General features: G+C 41.0%; 1 protein-coding gene and 1 long non-coding RNA gene across 5 annotated transcripts; one reads left to right on the top strand and one right to left on the bottom strand.

Moving 5' to 3' along the window:
- Window positions 1–8,280: 8,280 nt before the first annotated feature.
- Window positions 8,281–16,645, bottom strand: LOC131536391 (uncharacterized). 4 transcript variants are annotated; one of them, XR_009269942.1, is made up of 3 exons: window positions 16,454–16,645; window positions 11,453–11,795; window positions 8,281–8,392 (listed from the first exon to the last, which is right to left on the bottom strand). It is a non-coding gene; the product is annotated as an uncharacterized LOC131536391 (long non-coding RNA). The 4 variants fall into 4 exon arrangements; XR_009269943.1 differs by lacking the exon at window positions 8,281–8,392 and adding an exon at window positions 10,319–10,435; XR_009269940.1 differs by lacking the exon at window positions 8,281–8,392 and adding an exon at window positions 10,334–10,438.
- On the top strand, window positions 8,375–11,207 carry LOC131536363 (GTPase IMAP family member 8-like). Its single transcript, XM_058769245.1, has 2 exons — window positions 8,375–9,352; window positions 9,972–11,207. The coding sequence occupies exons 1-2, from the start codon at window positions 8,686–8,688 to the stop codon at window positions 11,018–11,020; spliced, it is 1,716 nt and encodes a 571-aa protein (XP_058625228.1). The 5' UTR covers window positions 8,375–8,685; the 3' UTR covers window positions 11,021–11,207.
- Window positions 16,646–17,602: the final 957 nt, after the last annotated feature.

A 17,602-nucleotide genomic window follows, 5' to 3' on the forward strand; every position in this document is an offset into this window, starting at 1 on the left:
CTAACACACATTGGCCACAATTAACGGCACCCTTTTATTCAATACTTTTTGAAACCTCCACTTGCCAGTTTAACAGCTCTAAATGTTCTCCTATAATGCCTGATGAGGTTAGAAAACACCTGACAAGAGATCAGAGACCATTCCTTCATCCAGAATCACTCCAGACCCTTTAGATTCCCAGCTCCATGTTGGTGCTTCTTCTCTTCAGTTCTCCACTCATTTTCTACAGGGTTCAGGTCAGAAGACTGGAATGGCCAGCAGAAGCTTGGTTTTGTGCTCAGTTACCCATTTTTGTGTTGTTTTGATTATTGTACGGTTGGAACATCCAAACATGGCCCATTATAAGATTTCTAACAGAGTCAGTCACTTATTGATTTTTTATCTGTTGGTATTTGATAGAATCCATGATGCCATGTGTCTAAACACGATGTCCAGGACCTCCAGCAGAAATATAGGCCCACAACATCAAAAATACAGCAGTATATTTCATTGTACACATGGGGTACTTTTTATCCCTGTGTTCACCAAACCCATCTTGAGTGTTTGCTGCTAAAAAGCTAATTTTTTAGTTTCATCTGACCATAGAAGCCAGTTCCATTTGAAGTTCCAGTCGTGTGATAACTGAATATGCTGGAGTTTGTTTTTGGATGAGCGAGGATAATTTTTTTGAAACCATCCCAAACAACATGTGGTGATGTAGGTGCTGTTTGACTATTTTTTTTTTTAAGGTTTTCTGACCCCGAGACTCAACTATTTTCTGCAATTCTCCAGCTGTGGTCCTTGGAGAGTCTTTAGCCACTCAAACTCTCCTTCTCACCGTGCATTAGATGATATAGACACACGTCCTCTTCCAGGCAGTTTCGTAACATTTTATGTTGATTGGAAATTCTTAATTATTGCCCTGATGGTGGAAATGGGAATTTTCAGTGCTCTAGCTCTTTTCGTAAAGCTACTTCACTAATTTGTGAAGCTCAATTATCTTTTGCTACATCAGAAATATATTCTTTGGTTTTTCTCATTGTGATGGATGATTAAGGGAATTTGGGCTTTTTTCCCCCTTCTATATTTCTGTGAAACAGGAAGCCATGGCTGGATAATTTCATGTTCATAATCACCCTGGAGTGCTCAAAATTGTGAATATGAATGGGAATGTACTTCAAAGATATTTTACTCATAAGAATTTCTAGGTGTGCCAATAATTGTGGCCAACATGTACTAGAGAAAAACGTTTATTTCATGATATTTCCCCCATTTTAAATTCTTATTATCCAATGAAAGGTTAGCTTTTTGTGATTTTTTTTTTTTGTTTGTTTTTTTTTAATAAAAGATCAAAAGGATTAACTATGCAGATTAATAATCACAGCCTTCTTTGATCATATTTACCAAGGGTGCCAATAATTCTGACCACTACTGTAACTGAACATAAACATAGGAGCCTGAGAAAACTGCATATTTGTTGTTATTGTTGTTGTGAAAAGTTACTTGTTCTGCAGCATTGCAACTGTTATTTTACATAATTTTATGATAAAGAAAAAAACAAAATGTCCCAACCATCAAACTTTGCCTACTAGGCATGTGCAGATGTCAGATAAAACTCTGGTTCTAGAGGTTTTGCAAGTGTCGTTTTGTTTTTTGTTTCCTCCAAACCCCCACACACCCCATTGCTCAAGTGCAGGTCAAAGTTTCGTAGGCCAGTTTTAATTCTGATGACTTGTCTGTGCATTAGATGACTGAGATTTTTATTTTTATTTTATTTGATTGTATTTGTTTATTTATTATAAATGACTGATTTTGTTCTACAGAGATTTGTAATAAATTTGAGATTGTGTAGACATTTAGCATTTATTTTGATTTGAATTGTATTTGAATATTTTGTAGCATTCTTCTGAAAAGTTGTTGAGAGTAGCATTTTTAGAAATTTGAAACAACTCACAGTAATATCCAGTCATGCAAGCTAATTATGTTTGTTGTAACTCTTCCAAATAAAACTTAATTTGTTTTTCTTTTCAAAACTGAGTCTGATAACACACATTTAATTATTCATAACATGCATTTTTATCAGTCCTGTTACCAAAACTTAGATGTCTTTTAAAATCATATTTAAAAATGTCAACTAATTACTTTATCCCTCAAGAGTATTTGTATTTTACAGAATTTTATTGTATTATTCTTCTTCTAATTATTTAGTAACAGTAACAGGAATAAACATAGGGTAACAGGAATGTGTGTTCGTAGGTTTGACTACATTTGTGAGGTGTTTAATGTCCTCACTAATAGTGAACCCTGTCAAACGCTGCCTAGTGAGCTAGAGCTCACGGTGTTACGGAGCCAACGAGACGTGAGGCATGTGGATCCATATGCAAGCTTTTATTTATAAACATGGTCAAAACACAGGCAGGGTCGAACAACAGCAATCAGGTACGGCACAGGCAAGACAAAAGAGAAATCCATGGGCATGGCCGATCGACGGTTAAAAATATCCAGAGGGCTTGACAAGAGAGGTAATCCGTAAACGTGAGCAATAGTCCAGGCGAGGAGCAAACAATAATCCAAGATATGCGGGCAAGAATCAGGAACTAGGAAATCAGGAAACACAACGAAACTAGACTAAGACTAGAACTAGGAACTGAGACTAGGAACTAGAAACTAGAAACTAGAAACTTAGACAGGGAAATGGTTCCGTAAAGTGTTATCACTTGGAGAGCAATAAACGCAGACAATACTCAGAGACTTGAGCAGAATATGAGTAGGTGATTTATAGTGTGTGTAATAGCTTTCAGGTGTGTGTGTGAGATTGGTGACAGCTGTGTGCAATCAGTGCAATGGATGACGGGAAATGCAGTCCAGGGTGACATGCAACAGCCCCCCAAGGAGTGGCTTCCAGATGCTCCAAACAGTCTATAATCCAGGAGGGTGGTGGAGCGGAGGCAGAACAGGGAGGGATGGAGGGCCAGGTCCATGTGGAGGTATAGGACCTTGGGACTGAGGCAGGACCGGCAAAACAGAGAGCCAGGACGGAGCCGGCAGAGCAGGAGCCAGAGCGGAACCAACAGAATAGGTGGAGCTGAGGACCACCACAACAATGCAAAAGACCACCACGGCGGAGTAGAATAGACAGATGACCACAAAAGCGAGACTGAAGACGACCGCGGCGGACCAGACGAATCAGGGACCCCTGGCAGAGACTGGGACCTAGGGAAAACTGAGACACAAGAGACAAACTGTGCATATAAGGCCTCAAGGACTGAGGCAGGGAACACAAAAGGTTCATCAATAGTTTCCCTGGTGACAACTGAACGGGCAGACAGTTCATCAACAGGCTCACTGATTGAAACTAGACAGACAGACAGTCCATAATCGGGTCCATTGGCTGAAATTGGATAGACAGACTGTTCACACTCAGTGCTTGAAACTGAACAGAGAAATCCTTAGTGGGAACTAGACAGACTGATTGTTCAGAATTCGACTTATTGACTGAAACCAATAGCAAGACCGATAGCTCACAACCTACTTCGACAGCAGAATCCAGACAGATAAACAGTTCAAAATTGGATGGATTATCAGAAACTGAACCGGTAGACATTTCAGCGACTGAAACTGGACAGGCATTAATAGAATCTGGACAGACAGATGATTCAACAGACTCATTGAGGGAAACGGGACTGGCAGATAATTCAGAAACCGATGCATCAGCAGCATTTAGACAGACAGACCGTTTGAAATCAGACTCATTGACTGAAGCAGGACTGACAGAAAGTTCATTAGACACATTACTTGAACTGGGACCCACAGCTAATTCAAAGTCAAGAGCATTGATTATGGCTAAACGGGCTGACACTTCACACTCAGGTTCATTAGTGGAAACTGGATGATCAAGTAGTTCACTTATGGCCTCTCTGGCAATGACAGGGTTAACAGCACATACAGAAAGTTCATTTACGGCTTTCATAGCCACGACAGGCAGGGTTGAGAGTTCCCGAACAGCCTTTATGGCTGGGTCGAGACAAGACTCAAGTTCATGGATGACCTCCGTGGTCTGCTCAGGACAGGACGAAAGTTCAGGGGCAGCCTTTCTGGCCTTCCTAGCCATAACGGGACAGGCAGAAAGCTCATGGTCGGCCTTATTGGCCATAGCAGGGCAAACAGAGAGTTCAGGAAAGGTCTCCTTGGCAGGTTTAGAGCAGGACAAGAGTTCATAAAAGGCCTCCGTGGCCGTGACAGGACAAGCAGATAGTTCATATGTGGATACCACCGACACCTCAGGTGGTTCTGCAGCAGATGCCGCCACCTCTGGAGGTTCTACAGCAGTACCATCAGGAATTTCAACACACGCAGAGAATTCCAAGAAAGCGCTTGGGGTCATGACAGAGGCATCAGAAGACAGGGAGCTTTCATTGACATACTCCTTGACAGGGTAAATACAGAGTTCAGTAACAGTCTCCACGACAGAGACAAGACAGGCTGAGAGAGCATTGTTGGGCGCCACCACCACGCAAGGAGCTGAAGCGAGTGCCGCCGCCTCAGGAGGCTCTGCAGCATACGCCGCCACCTCCGGAGAAACAGCAGTGGCACCATTGCCTCTGGGGACACAGCAGCGAGCACCACTACCTCAGAAGGTTCTGCAGCGTCAGCCGCCACCTCTGGAAACATCATAGTGGATGCCGCTGCCTCGAAGGGTTCTGTGGTGATGTGCGCAGCCCGAACATGCCCTAAAGCGACTCCCCCTATGGGAAGCGCTAGAGACAGGTGAATCAATTCAGGAGCAGAGGGATAAGGATGCATGGGTTTGGGGATACCAGCTGCGCTTGCTGACATCAGTGGTGGATCCTACATGCTGGAAGCCAGTGGGAAATACTGTTGAACTGACCTCGGAGATCCAGATGTAGCAGACAGGAAGTGACTAAACTCTGGACGATCCGTTGTGATCTGATATGACACCGGACTCCATAGTTACAATCCTGTCAGATCATCCTTTGAGTGAGAGTGTAACATTACAGGTCGGCCGGTCTGGTTTCGTCCGTTAAAGTTAAACTTTGACAGGTTTCTGTGTTGTTGTTGCTCAGCAATGGCATGGACGCAATGTTGTCTGGGGGTTTGGCAAAAGGACAGTGGGCGGTGCTCGGGATGGTGACTGAAAGCGGTGACGGAGTTGTTCGGACGTCACATTTTTTATGGAAGTCACAGCGGCTCGTGAAAAAACACAGCAACTTTATGCAGGCTGTGTGCACTTTACTGTGGATTGACTATTTTGAAACTTATACAGGTGCATCTCAATAAATTAGAATGTCGTGGAAAAGTTCATTTATTTCAGTAATTCAACTCAAACTGTGAAACTCGTATTAAATTAATTCAATGCACACAGACTGAAGTAGTTTAAGTCTTTGGTTCTTTTAATTGTGATGATTTAGGCTCATATTTAACAAAAACCCACCAATTCACTATCTCAACAAATTAGAATACTTCATAAGACCAATAAAAAAAAAAAAATTTTTAGTGAATTGTTGGCCTTCTGGAAAGTATGTTCATTTACTGTATATGTACTCAATACTTGGTAGGGGCTCCTTTTGCTTTAATTACTGCCTCAATTCGGCATGGCATGGAGGTGATCAGTTTGTGGCACTGCTGAGGTGGTATGGAAGCCCAGGTTGCTTTGATAGCAGCCTTCAGGTCATCTGCATTGTTGGGTCTGGTGTCTTCCTCTTGACAATACCCCATAGATTCTCTATAGGGTTCAGGTCTGGTGAGTTCGCTGGCCAATCAAGCACAGTAACACTATGGTCATTGAACCAGCTTTTGGTACCTTTGGCAGTGTGGACAGCTGGAAAATGAAATCAGCATCTCCATAAAGCTTGTCAGCAGAAGGAAACATGAAGTGCTCTAAAATTTCCTGGTACATGGCAGCCCAAATCATCACTGACTGTGGAAACTTCACACTGGACTTCAAGCAACATGGATTCTGTGCCTCTCCACTCTTCCTCCAGACTCTGGGACCTTGATTTCCAAATGAAATGCAAAATTTACTTTCATCTGAAAAGAGGACTTTGGACCACTGAGCAACAGTCCAGTTCTTTTTCTCCACAGCCCAGGTAAGACGCTCCTGACGTTGTTTCCGTTTCAGAAGTGGCTTGGTAGCCCTTTTCCTGAAGATGTCTGAGCGTGGTGACTCTTGATGCACTGACTCCAGCATCAGTCCACTCCTTGTGAAGCTCTCACAAGTGTTTGAATCAGCTTTGCTTGACAGTATTCTTAAGCTTGCAGTCATCCCTGTTGCTTGTGCACCTTTTCCTACCCAAATTCTTCCTTCCAGTCAACTTTGCATTTAATATGCTTTGATACAGCACTCTGTAAACAGCCACACCTTTTAGTAATGACCCTCTGTGACTCACCCTCTTTGTGGAGGGCATCAATATTCGTATTCTGGATCATTGCCAAGTCAGCAGTCTTCTCCATTATTGTGGTTTCAAAGAACAAGAGATACCCGGAATTTATACTGTAGGGATGGTCATTAATTGAAACTCAAATGTAAATATTCTAATATTTTGAGATACTGATTTTTGACTTTCATGAACTGTAAGCTCTAATCATCAAAATTAAAACAAAAAAAAAACTTTTGAAATGTTTCACTTTACATGCAATGAATCTAAAATATATGATAGTTTCACTTTTTGAAATAACTTACAAGAAAAAATGAACTTTTTCACGACATTCTAATCTATTGAGGTGCACCGGTAGTTACATAGCCCCTAGACCTCTGTTATCATGAAGAAAGCCAGGAGATTTCAGTTTTGACAATATGGGACCTTTAAGTACATTGTAAAAATGCAGAAAGTTTTCTTTTAAGTTTAGAGTGTGGGTTAGGGTATATTGATATATATGTGTGTGTGTGTGTGTGTGTGTGTGTGTGTGTGTGTGTGTGTGTAAGAAAGAGAGATATTTCGGTGTTGAAGGAATGTTCTTTGTGTTTACAGTTATGTACAGTGAAGGAGGTGGACAGAGAATTAAAGCGAGATGGAGGGAGAGACACAGAGAGGGGAGTGGATATATCTCGTGCCTTTCCGTGCAGCCTTCCATGGGTGAGTGTTTCTTGCTCCTTGTAGCATGGCTTCTCTACATGTTCTTCTGCATGAGAAAACCCAGAATCTCATGCATCTTTAAATACATGGGCCTCAATCACTGACATTCAGATGAACAACCTTGACTATGTGCCTAACACATGTCCATTGCAGTAAATAACACTTAACAATTGTTGTGGCAACATTACATAGTTATATTAACCTCTTTGACCTGATAAGTAGAATTTGGCCAAATACATGTAATGTTTTCAAGCGGATTTTCCTTGGAACTACATGGAAGCAGGGGCATTGTTAGAGAAAGGAAAGAACAGAAAAAGTACAGTGGACTCCTGCAATTTCTACCAAAAGGGAACTTCAAAATTTATGTGAATAGTATTACATTAACTAAGGATCAGCTGTATCCACATTAATCCAAATAATGGCATTTTGTCTCGAAACTCTCTCTGTCTACATTAGTGTTTCAGAAGTTGCTTGTCTTCACTGAAATGTCAAAAAATAAATAAATAAATAAATAAATAAAATAAAATGCTGTAATCACTTTACTGTTCATGCATAAAATATAATAAAAGCTTACTAAGATGGCAGACCAGACATAAAGTTCTCATTCATCTAGCATGATTATTTTATTAGCAAAATACCCCACTCTAAGTAATAACACTGTAAGAAACAATCTATAAAAATAGGATCCAATGTACTGTGTGTTAATATGATGGAATTTTACATATTGATTTTTCACAGGTGTTTTACTTGTATTTTGAATTGCATTGCATTGTGTTGCTTAAGGTTAGACAAAAATTGCCCATTTTATTTTTTGTAGTTGATTTGATCTTAATTATTTCACTTTTTTTATTTTATTTTTTATTTTTTCCCAGTGATTTAATGAACTTACATTGCAGTGTATTGATGTGTTTAACAACAAATCTGTGTATCTATTTATCTATTCTAGACAATAAGTTAACCAGTCTGTACATTGTGTTATTTGGAAGCTCTTCATCAGTCCAGTTTGGACATGAAAACCTTCTACTTGGAGAAAAACAGACACGTATGGAAAACACTGAAGTATCCATGATTGATCCTTTACAGAAGAAGATATCAGAATGGCACATCTCTGTGTTCAACATGATTGACTTCCATGAGACTGAACTTTACCTGGATTGTGTGGATCATCACATTGATCAGCTAGTGAATGAAAATGAAATACATGTCTTCATCTTTGTCGTGCGACTGGGCCAGTTAACCAATGATGATAAGATGGGTCTTGAATGGCTTCAGAGAGTGTTTGGTGTCAAAGTTCTTCAGTTTGTGATGATTCTCTTCACCTATGAGAGAGAAAAAGAGTATAACACAATAAAATATGATCTGAAGAAAAACCCTGATCTGGAGCAGCTGCTGGAGAAATGTGGAGGAAGATATCAGGCCTGCAACAAGATGATGAACAACCAATCAGAGATGAGAGACCTAATGAAGAAGATTGAGCATCTGTTTAATGAGAATCAACAACAGCGTTACACTGGAGAGATGTTCAGCACAGCATCAATCAGGAAAAAAGAGCTGGGAAACAGTGAACATCAGAGTGGCAAGAATTCAGTTCTTTCTCTGACGTCTATTTCAAATGTTGTTACATGTTTCTAATATATTACTGATTTTTACAGAGTTTTTTTTTTATTTATTTATTTTTTTTTTTAAAGGCCACACATCAGAAATGGAATCAAATGCACACCTGAACTTCATTTTACTGGGGAAAAAACAAGTTGGGAAGAGTGCATCAGGAAACACAATACTGGGACGAGAAGTTTTCAGATCAAAGAAAAGCTCCAAATCAGTCATTAGAGATGTAGCTGTGAAATCTGGGACTGTTGATGGGTTTCCAGTCACTGTTTATGACACACCTGGATTCTATGACCCAAAGATGAGTACAGAAGAGATTCAGAAGAAACTGGAAAAGGTTCTCCAGAAATGTGAATCTGGTCTGTGTGCATTTTTGCTTGTTATCAAAGCTGATAGTTTCACTGAAGAAGAGATAAAAACTGTGGATAAGATTGAGATGCTGCTGGGAGAAAAACACTTGGAAAAAACCTGGATTCTCTTCACCAGAGGAGACGAACTACAAGATGAAAACATCACCATAAATGAATTCATCAACGAGACTGAAGCACTGAAGAAACTCATTCAGAAACATGATCAGAGATACCATGTGTTCAACAACAGGGCAAAAGAACATAGTGACCAAGCTCGATTACTGCTGGTAAAAATTCTCCAGAGATCATTTGGAGTAAAGGGTGAGTCTTTAAACAATAATCAAATAAAATGTTTTAAACTTTTTGCAACATGTTGTTCATAAAGTATATCTCAGTACTGCTTTACTAAGTGTATAAGATTGTGATACAGATGATGTAATTATGTATTTCATTTTATTCTGTTATTATTATTAATATGTTTACAAACCATCTGAATTATCAACTCAATTGTCACATTTTAAAATGTTTATATATAGGCTACAACAGAGGTGCACTATACTAACTTGAGCTACCCTACAAAGGATGGTTTCAGGATGGTTAATCAATCAACCAACCAGCTTTTTTTATGAATTACAATAAAAACAACATTTGACCATTGTTCTTAACAACATCCAGGAAAAGTGCTTAAAAAGTGCAAAAAAATAAAAAAATAAAAAACCTTAAACCCATGTATTTCTCAGATTACTGCAATTGTCAAACTCTGCGAATAATAACTTTTCTTCACCCTAATAACACCGGTTTTGAAAAGAGCATTTATTTATTTTTTTTTAACTGGAAAGTTGTTAGTTTGATCAATGCATTTCATCAGAGTACTTATGGCATTTTTCTTGAAGGACTGTCCTGTAAATGACTGCTTACATCCGTTTTCTCTTTTCATCAGGTGAAGGTGGACTGAGACGAATTCATGTCAGTCCAAACACTCGAAATGAACCAGACACTCCTGTCTCCAGTCTCTCATTCAGACGGATTGTTCTTCTGGGTAAAACTGGTGTTGGGAAAAGTGCAGCAGGAAACACAATCCTGGGAAGAAAAGAGTTTAGATCTGTGCTGAATATGAGTTCAGTAACCCGTGGATGTTCAGAGAAACACGCCACTGTTTCAGGCAGATCTGTGACTGTAGTTGATACTCCTGGATTCTTTGACACACAATTGAAACCTGAAGAGTTAATGACAGAGATAGCAAGAAGTGTTTATTTATCCAGTCCTGGACCTCATGCTTTCCTCATTGTGTTCAGAGTAATTGACAGATTCACTGAACAAGAGCAGCAGATTCCTCAGCAGATTGAGATGATGTTTGGTCAGGAGGTGTTACAATACTCCATCGTTCTCTTCACCCATGGAGATCTGCTGAAAGGACAAAATATACAGAACCTCACTGAGGATAACTGTCAATTAAGACATCTACTAGAACAGTGTGGAGGCAGATTTCACGTCTTCAACAATGAAAATCAGAATAGCAGAAAACAGGTGAATGATCTACTGCAGAAGATTGACACAATGATAGAGCAGAATGGAGGAGGACACTACAGTAATCAGATGTTTGAAGATTCTCAGAAATACAGACAAGAGGAAGAAAAGAGAAGACAGAGAGAGCAAGAGGAGAGAAAACAACAAGAAGAGGAACAAAGACAAGATGCGACTGAGAGAATGTTAAATGAGGAAGTAGAAAGACAAAGTGAAAACCCTGAATTTAAACAATTTATAACCAAGTATCAGCCTACTTTTCAACTATCAGCTTTTGCACTTGGACGAAATATGCTTGCTGGTGAATTTATTGGTATGTGTATTGGTGGGGCTGTTGGTGCAGCTTGTGGACTTATTGGTGGCCCTGCTGGTGCAGCTGTTGGTGTATTTGTTGGTGGAGCTGTTGGTGCAGCTGTTGGTGTAGCTGTTGGTGCAGTTGTTAGTAAAGTTAGGGGTAATGTGTGACAGATCCTCAAAACCCAGTTGCGGCAAAGATTGTGCACGCTTCTGCCAAATAACTTTAAATATAAACATTCACATGGTCCAGGGTTCCTTGTGAAAGTGTGGAGCTGTTGTTATACCACACCAGTCCTTGATGAGTAAAATCACCTTGTTCAACAAATGAATGTATTAATGCATTTACAGTTATTATACCTTTTAAAATTTTGAATAAAATATTGGATTATGGGAAGTCAGGGTGAAAAAAAAAAAAGCTTCATTAAATTGTGGTGGTACTATAAGATAGAGGGAGCATTACCTTGTAATTCTTAAAGAAAATCAAAAGAATAGGAATTAAATATATTCAATGTCAAAAGATATAAATATTTAAATCAATTAATTTTGAATTTCCTTCCCTGTTTGCTTTTATTAAATTGAGGTCAGATTCAAATGTCTCACCTCAGTGTCCAGTCTTGTTTATTCGAAGTGGACTGCCATTTCATGTTCCTGTGCTCCAGTGAATATCTCCACCGATTCCCTCCAGCGCATCTTCCCATTCTCATTGTTCACTGCGTTGTGTTGTCAGGATTACCTGGATACATATCCCTACGACGAGGTGTGTGCCCACTCCCCATCTGCTCCACCATCCACGATCTCCTGCACCTGCAAACAGGGGAAGTCTGTTTATCACTCATCTTCATTCTCAGAAATATTGAACTGCCACTTACCTGCCATTATCTTCCTTCTCTCAGAAATGTCAATAAACCCCTATTTGCATCTTCATTCAGCCAGTGTCCACATTCTGTAACATTAAAATAGATTTAAATCATTTTAATGCAGCATTTTAACACAATGAAATAGAGCTGAATGAGTGGCATTTCGTGCTGTTATGAGATTTCCTCTGAGATTTTCTCTCAGCTGCTGGAACAAATGATGAACCCAAAGAAGAAACTGACTGGACATTAGAGCAAGTGAGGTTCCTATTTGAACGTTCACTTCACATTGGGGAAGTCGTGGCCTAATGGTTAGAGAGTCGAACTTGTAACCTAAAGGTTTGAGTCTCAGGTCCGGCAGGGATTGTAGGTGGGAGGAGTGAATGAACAGCGCTCTCTCCACCTTCAATACCCCGACTGAGGTGCCCTTGAGCAAGGCCCCAAACCCCCAATTGCTCCCCGGGTGCAGGGGTCAGACAGGCACAGCGAGAGTGTCGCCTGCCTGGGCAGCGCCCACGCAGTGGTTGCGCTCGCTGACGGCTCAAGTCTCGCGTATCGCCTTCTTCACTGAAGCAACGGCTCTCTCAACGGGTGCAAGCGATGCACCTGCGTGCCCCCCTCTCCCCGCTCCGCCTTGTCGCGCCAGTGTGCGTCGCACAAGAGGATCAATGCCCCTCCTCTGCAGCGAGCAGCTTGGTTTCCTTTGGCGCCTCCGAGGAAGAGACTGCCATCAACGAGGCTATGTCCTTGACGGCATCAGACGCAGAAGAATGCTGCGCTTCTGGCGAGGAGCCTGAAGCCCTCCCTTCTTCACATCCTTCTTCACATCCATCGTGGCCGAAACCAGACCGTGAGCTGATCCATGTTCTCTCCAAGGCGGTGGAGAATCTGGGTCTCAAGTGGTCGGCTCCAGATGAGCCCGCACCATGGCCTTTTACTCAAGTGGTTCCTGCCAGGACGCTGTCAACCACCTTCCTGCCAGCGGCACGCGCCGTTCTTGCCTGCAGTTCACGAGGAACTGACCGAGACCTGGCACGCCCCCTATTCGGCCCGAGTTAGCCCCTCCTCTTCAGTAGCCCTCACCACCATTGACGGCTCTGAGGAAAAAGGCTATAGCAAGCTCCCCACTCTGGAGGAAGCGGTAGCTGCTCACTTGTGTCCGCCGTCCGCCGTCCGCCCTGGAATTAAAGGCCCCTGCAGCGCATCCCTTGAAGCCCTGCAGGACCACTTCGTCTCTGGCCAACAGGGCGTATATAGCGGCCGGTCAGGCCCGGATCGATGCTGCATATAATGGCAGTCCTACAAGTGTTTCAGACCAAACTTTTCTGTGATATGGACGAGTCTGGCCAACATCAGGATGCTTTCAAAGAGCTGCGCACAGTGCCTGATCTGGCTCTGTGCGCTACGAAAGCCACACCTCAGGCTATCGGCAAGACCATGGCCAGCCTGGTGTTGTTGGAGTGCCACCTTTGGCTGAACTTCACTGAAATAAGGGACGCTGAGAAAAGGGCCTTCCTTGATTCTCCGGTCTTGCTGAAGGGCCTCTTTGACCCCACTATGGACGGGTTTGCACAGCGCTTCTCAGAGGCTCAGAAGACGTCGCAAGCGCTGCGTCACTTCCTCCAAGCGCTCTGGTGCTGCGGCTGCTAGTCACCAGAAAGCCCCATCCACGTCGCCTCAGAAGTCGGAGGCTGGGCTTCAGCAGCGCCCCCAGGTGGCAAAGCGTTTTCCATATCCAAAGCGCCAAGGCCCATGCCCTCAACTAGTGCTGGACCCTGAGCCCAGAAGCCGTCCTGACCCATCAGAAAGGAAGAGGAATGGGTCAGTTCTTGCCTTGGGCCGGATCTTCTCTCGCAGGTGAAAGGCATGATTTGGCATCCCCGGCCAGAGCTGTGGAACCTTCATGTATGGAGCCTCGACGGGAGCCTACGCAACTCCCAGCGAGAGTGAATGATACCATTTTAGAGGTATCTACTCCGTTCAGAGCCCAGGTTATTACCCTTCTGGCGCTCCCCGCTGCAGATGGTGAACAGGGTCTTAATGTTCTCTGCCATGTCAGGGCCCTGAGAATATATCTTGAACGCTCCAGCCTGTTCAGACAGTCGGAGCAGCTTTTCGTTTGCTTTGGAGGCCGCTCTAAGGGGCTGCTGGTTACCAAGCAAAGACTGTCCCGCTGGATAATTGACGCTATAGCCTTGGCTTATGCCTCAGAAGGTTTACAATGCCCCATAGGTGTGAAGGCCCACTCCACTAGAGGAATGGCCTCCTCCTGGGCTTGGTCCAGCGGAATCTCTATTGGTGAGATATGTGCGGCCGCTGGCTTATCGTCACCATCCACGTTTGCCAGATTTTACAGCCTAGATGTCCCTGCTCTCCAGGCATGGATTTTATCGGCTTAAACTGCTGTTTCTCCCTACGGTGGAAATAGCGGTGTCCAAAAGTCCTCAGCTATGCTCGGAACTCAGTTGGCTCATGTTCTCTAGAGGCCCTTAAGTTAAGTGCTCCAGAACTGGGCTCGCAGTGCAAAGTCTGCTTTTGCTCTTAGCACAGCATGATTGGATTCGTTCCTCATACACAACGTGAAGTGAACGTTCGAAAGGGAACACTCCAGTTATCACATTTAACACTTTCTGTTAAACATTGATTGTTTCATAAAATCATACATCATGAGCATAGATTGCTTTTCCTGCTGATAAAATAAAACTGTTTACTTAAAGTGTGATCTAAATTTGCAAACCAAGCCATTTAGACTCTAGGTAATAAACATAACTCAATTATCACCAAGTAATGCCTATTTTCTAGCTTTCAAGCATTTTAACAGCGGTTTAATTGAAGCAGATAATCGGTGCTAGTTATTTATTTGCTATTTTATAGAAATAATAGAATATAGATTTTCTGTGACAAATATGTTTTGCTTAACTTTCTGAAATATCTTATTAACTGTCAAAAATATTATAGAAAATCCCCTGCTCTTGTACGGTGTTTTTTTTTTTTTTTTTACTGTTGCATGGTTTCCTAATAGCATCATCTTAATCAGAGAGGGCATACAGTATTTTCTCTGTCCTACATGTACAGACATTATTATGGAATTCATCTGTACTTCTACGTTGACCCTTAAAAATGCTGATAAATGTTAAAGATCTTATATGAATAAAATGTTACTTTAGTTGAAGTTATAATCATTCGCTCAAAGTACTCAGGCACATGTCTTCTATTTTTACTGTGTTGGAGCTCAAAGAACACTTGAATGTCATTCATTTGCGTCAGATATTTCTAAATACTACTTGATTTCTGTAATGTAAAATGTAGCTGTAATGTGTGTCACACACACACACACACACACACACATTTAACTTACATTTTTACATTGTTTTCATTTGTAATATTTCATTTATAAACAGTGGGACGCTGGTGAGTATTTACATCTGCTCGTTTCATTGTCAACTCAAGCAAGCACCTTTTTACTTTCGATTTATAAATGTCAAGATGAACATAAAATGGCGCAGAGTACAGGTAAAAAAAAAAATTCTAAATGTTATTTTCAAAGATATCAGAATCCAGTATAATTCTACTAAAGCAATGATTGTAGCGCTTATTCTTTAAAGTTTAAACCATTAGAGTTGTTTGTAACCTACTTGTTTACGATTGGCATGTATCGACAAAAGAACCCACTTAATAATTAAATACTTTTAATTCCTAGATATATTTTGTAAAATCACAATACTTGTAGTCTCTTCGATTTAGAAATATCATTGTGATAATTGTTATGATTGTGTTCACCAAAAGTAGTGCCATTTACTCAGTTTTAAGCATAAGTTGAGCACAAAGGTGGCCATTGAATGTCATTGTTATATCATTGTTTCACTGAAAGCGTAAATATCATAAGGCTTGTTTTCTGATGTTTTGCATGTTCATCAGTTTGACTAAAGGTTTGTTTTGCAGCAGCCAGAAGCAGCACAGAGACTGAACGCTCCAACAGTAGTCCACTAAATGAGCTAAATTGTGACTATTGCTACCTGGTCTCATGGCATTTACGTACCTGGATAATTTTGATTACTTAGTGTAATTCACCGATACTTAGTGCTTTTAATGAGCAGTTCATTGTCGGAAGAGGGGTGTCCTCAAATGTTTCTTTAAATTTGTTGTTTTTAAATTCAGATATCTTTATTCTGAATCCTTTTAAAAATCATGTAATATTTTTCACCAGATTCATTTTTATTTCTATTGCTCAAAACACTGAATCAAAGCAGCCTTACAGAAATTCACAATGTTAATGTCTGTATTATCAATTTAGCTGGACGATAGTATAGTTTACATTTGGAGTTCATAATTTGTTGTGTGGTAAACCTATATCACATGTAGGCATATGCACTGTTTTGTTCTGGTTGTTTTCTCTCTGTTCCCTTTTACCCGAGTTCCCTCATCAGTTTGCATGGTTTTTGATGAGTTAGATCCCACATCTGTTCTGTTTCAGTTCATCATTATCTGTATATTTAAGCCCTGTGTTTCCTTCTTTTGTCAGTTCTCGTCTGTGTGAAGGTATTTTGTGATCTGTTTTCTGAGTAAGTTTTGTATTAAAAACTATTATTTTGGATAATTTGTCCAGTATTAACTGTGGCAATGAAAGAATAACTCTTCTGGTGTTGGAAAATGGAGAAAGAAACCAGGCAACACCAGAAATCAGTTCTCCTTTGTGTGGCTAAACAGTAAGGCAGAGGAACAGATCAAGGGGAAAAGAGACCGTTACCTCGACTTAAAATTTGCAATAGTAGCCAACTACGCCACCCATGGACTTCCGCGCCAGGATATGAACAAACACTCGACCATACAGGTTCGGTCTACCCAGAGAGGATGGAGACATTTCTGCCAGTTAAGACCAGTGGTGTAGTCTACGTGATACGCAGGTGTACGGCGTATACACACTAGCAAAGGTCAAGGATTTCTGTATACCCACTTTAAAAAAGCGCGAGGATACCTAACATCTTTGTGACAGAACTTTCACACGTTCATTCATAAATTCACCCCGTCTGTGTTGCGATCGAAGCACTGACTCTTTGAAAAAAAAAAAAAAATCACGCCGTGTTTCTGTTGATGACCAGTGCTATTGTGCAACTCTTTAATTTCAACTGACTGGCTGAGGCCATCCTAAAAATGTGGCACTGCTGCCCGTCACCACGAAAGCTTATCATTTGCACGCGTTTTTATGCCTTGCCCATTTAAACATTCAAAAGAGTTTATAAGCATTCAAACAGGACGCGGACAAAACTCAAGCGAGTACTCACATAGAGAGCAAACTTAAACTTAAGTGAATGTAAACAGTTGAGAGAAAAAATAAATAAATAAATAAATAATTCAGATGTGTGTATTATATTGGATGTATTGTCTCTTAAAGTGATCGCGCCTAATTTACAAGCTGCTGGCGGTGTCCTTAATGTTAAACCAAGAAATTAAATCAGAGAAAAATCACTCTTTACTGAACTACTTTGTAGTTTAACAAGAATTAAGCTACATTTAATTTATACAGTGAAGCATATGCAATGCTATTTTATATTTGATTATTCGGTTTCTGTACCTGGACACCTACAAACTGAAAAAACGTAAACATTGTGTAAATGGCACAAATAAATATATAGAACAAACATATATTAAACCATTTCAAACAGGGCCCACAGGTACAACCTGCACTGGGGCCCCGCAAACCCCAGCTACGGCCCGGGAGCAGTGACAGATCAGTCAACTGTCCCAAGCATCTTTCACTCAGTCAACAGTATGTTGACTTTCTCAGGCCAACATAACTAGCTAATAACTTCAGTAACATTAGTGTGCGGATCAATGAATGCAGGAGAAGGTAAGAGATAGCACAGATGTGTGTGTGTGTGTGTGTGTCTGTGTACAG

This window comes from Onychostoma macrolepis, chromosome 03, assembly GCF_012432095.1.
Source record: "Onychostoma macrolepis isolate SWU-2019 chromosome 03, ASM1243209v1, whole genome shotgun sequence".
Lineage (NCBI taxonomy): Eukaryota > Metazoa > Chordata > Actinopteri > Cypriniformes > Cyprinidae > Onychostoma > Onychostoma macrolepis.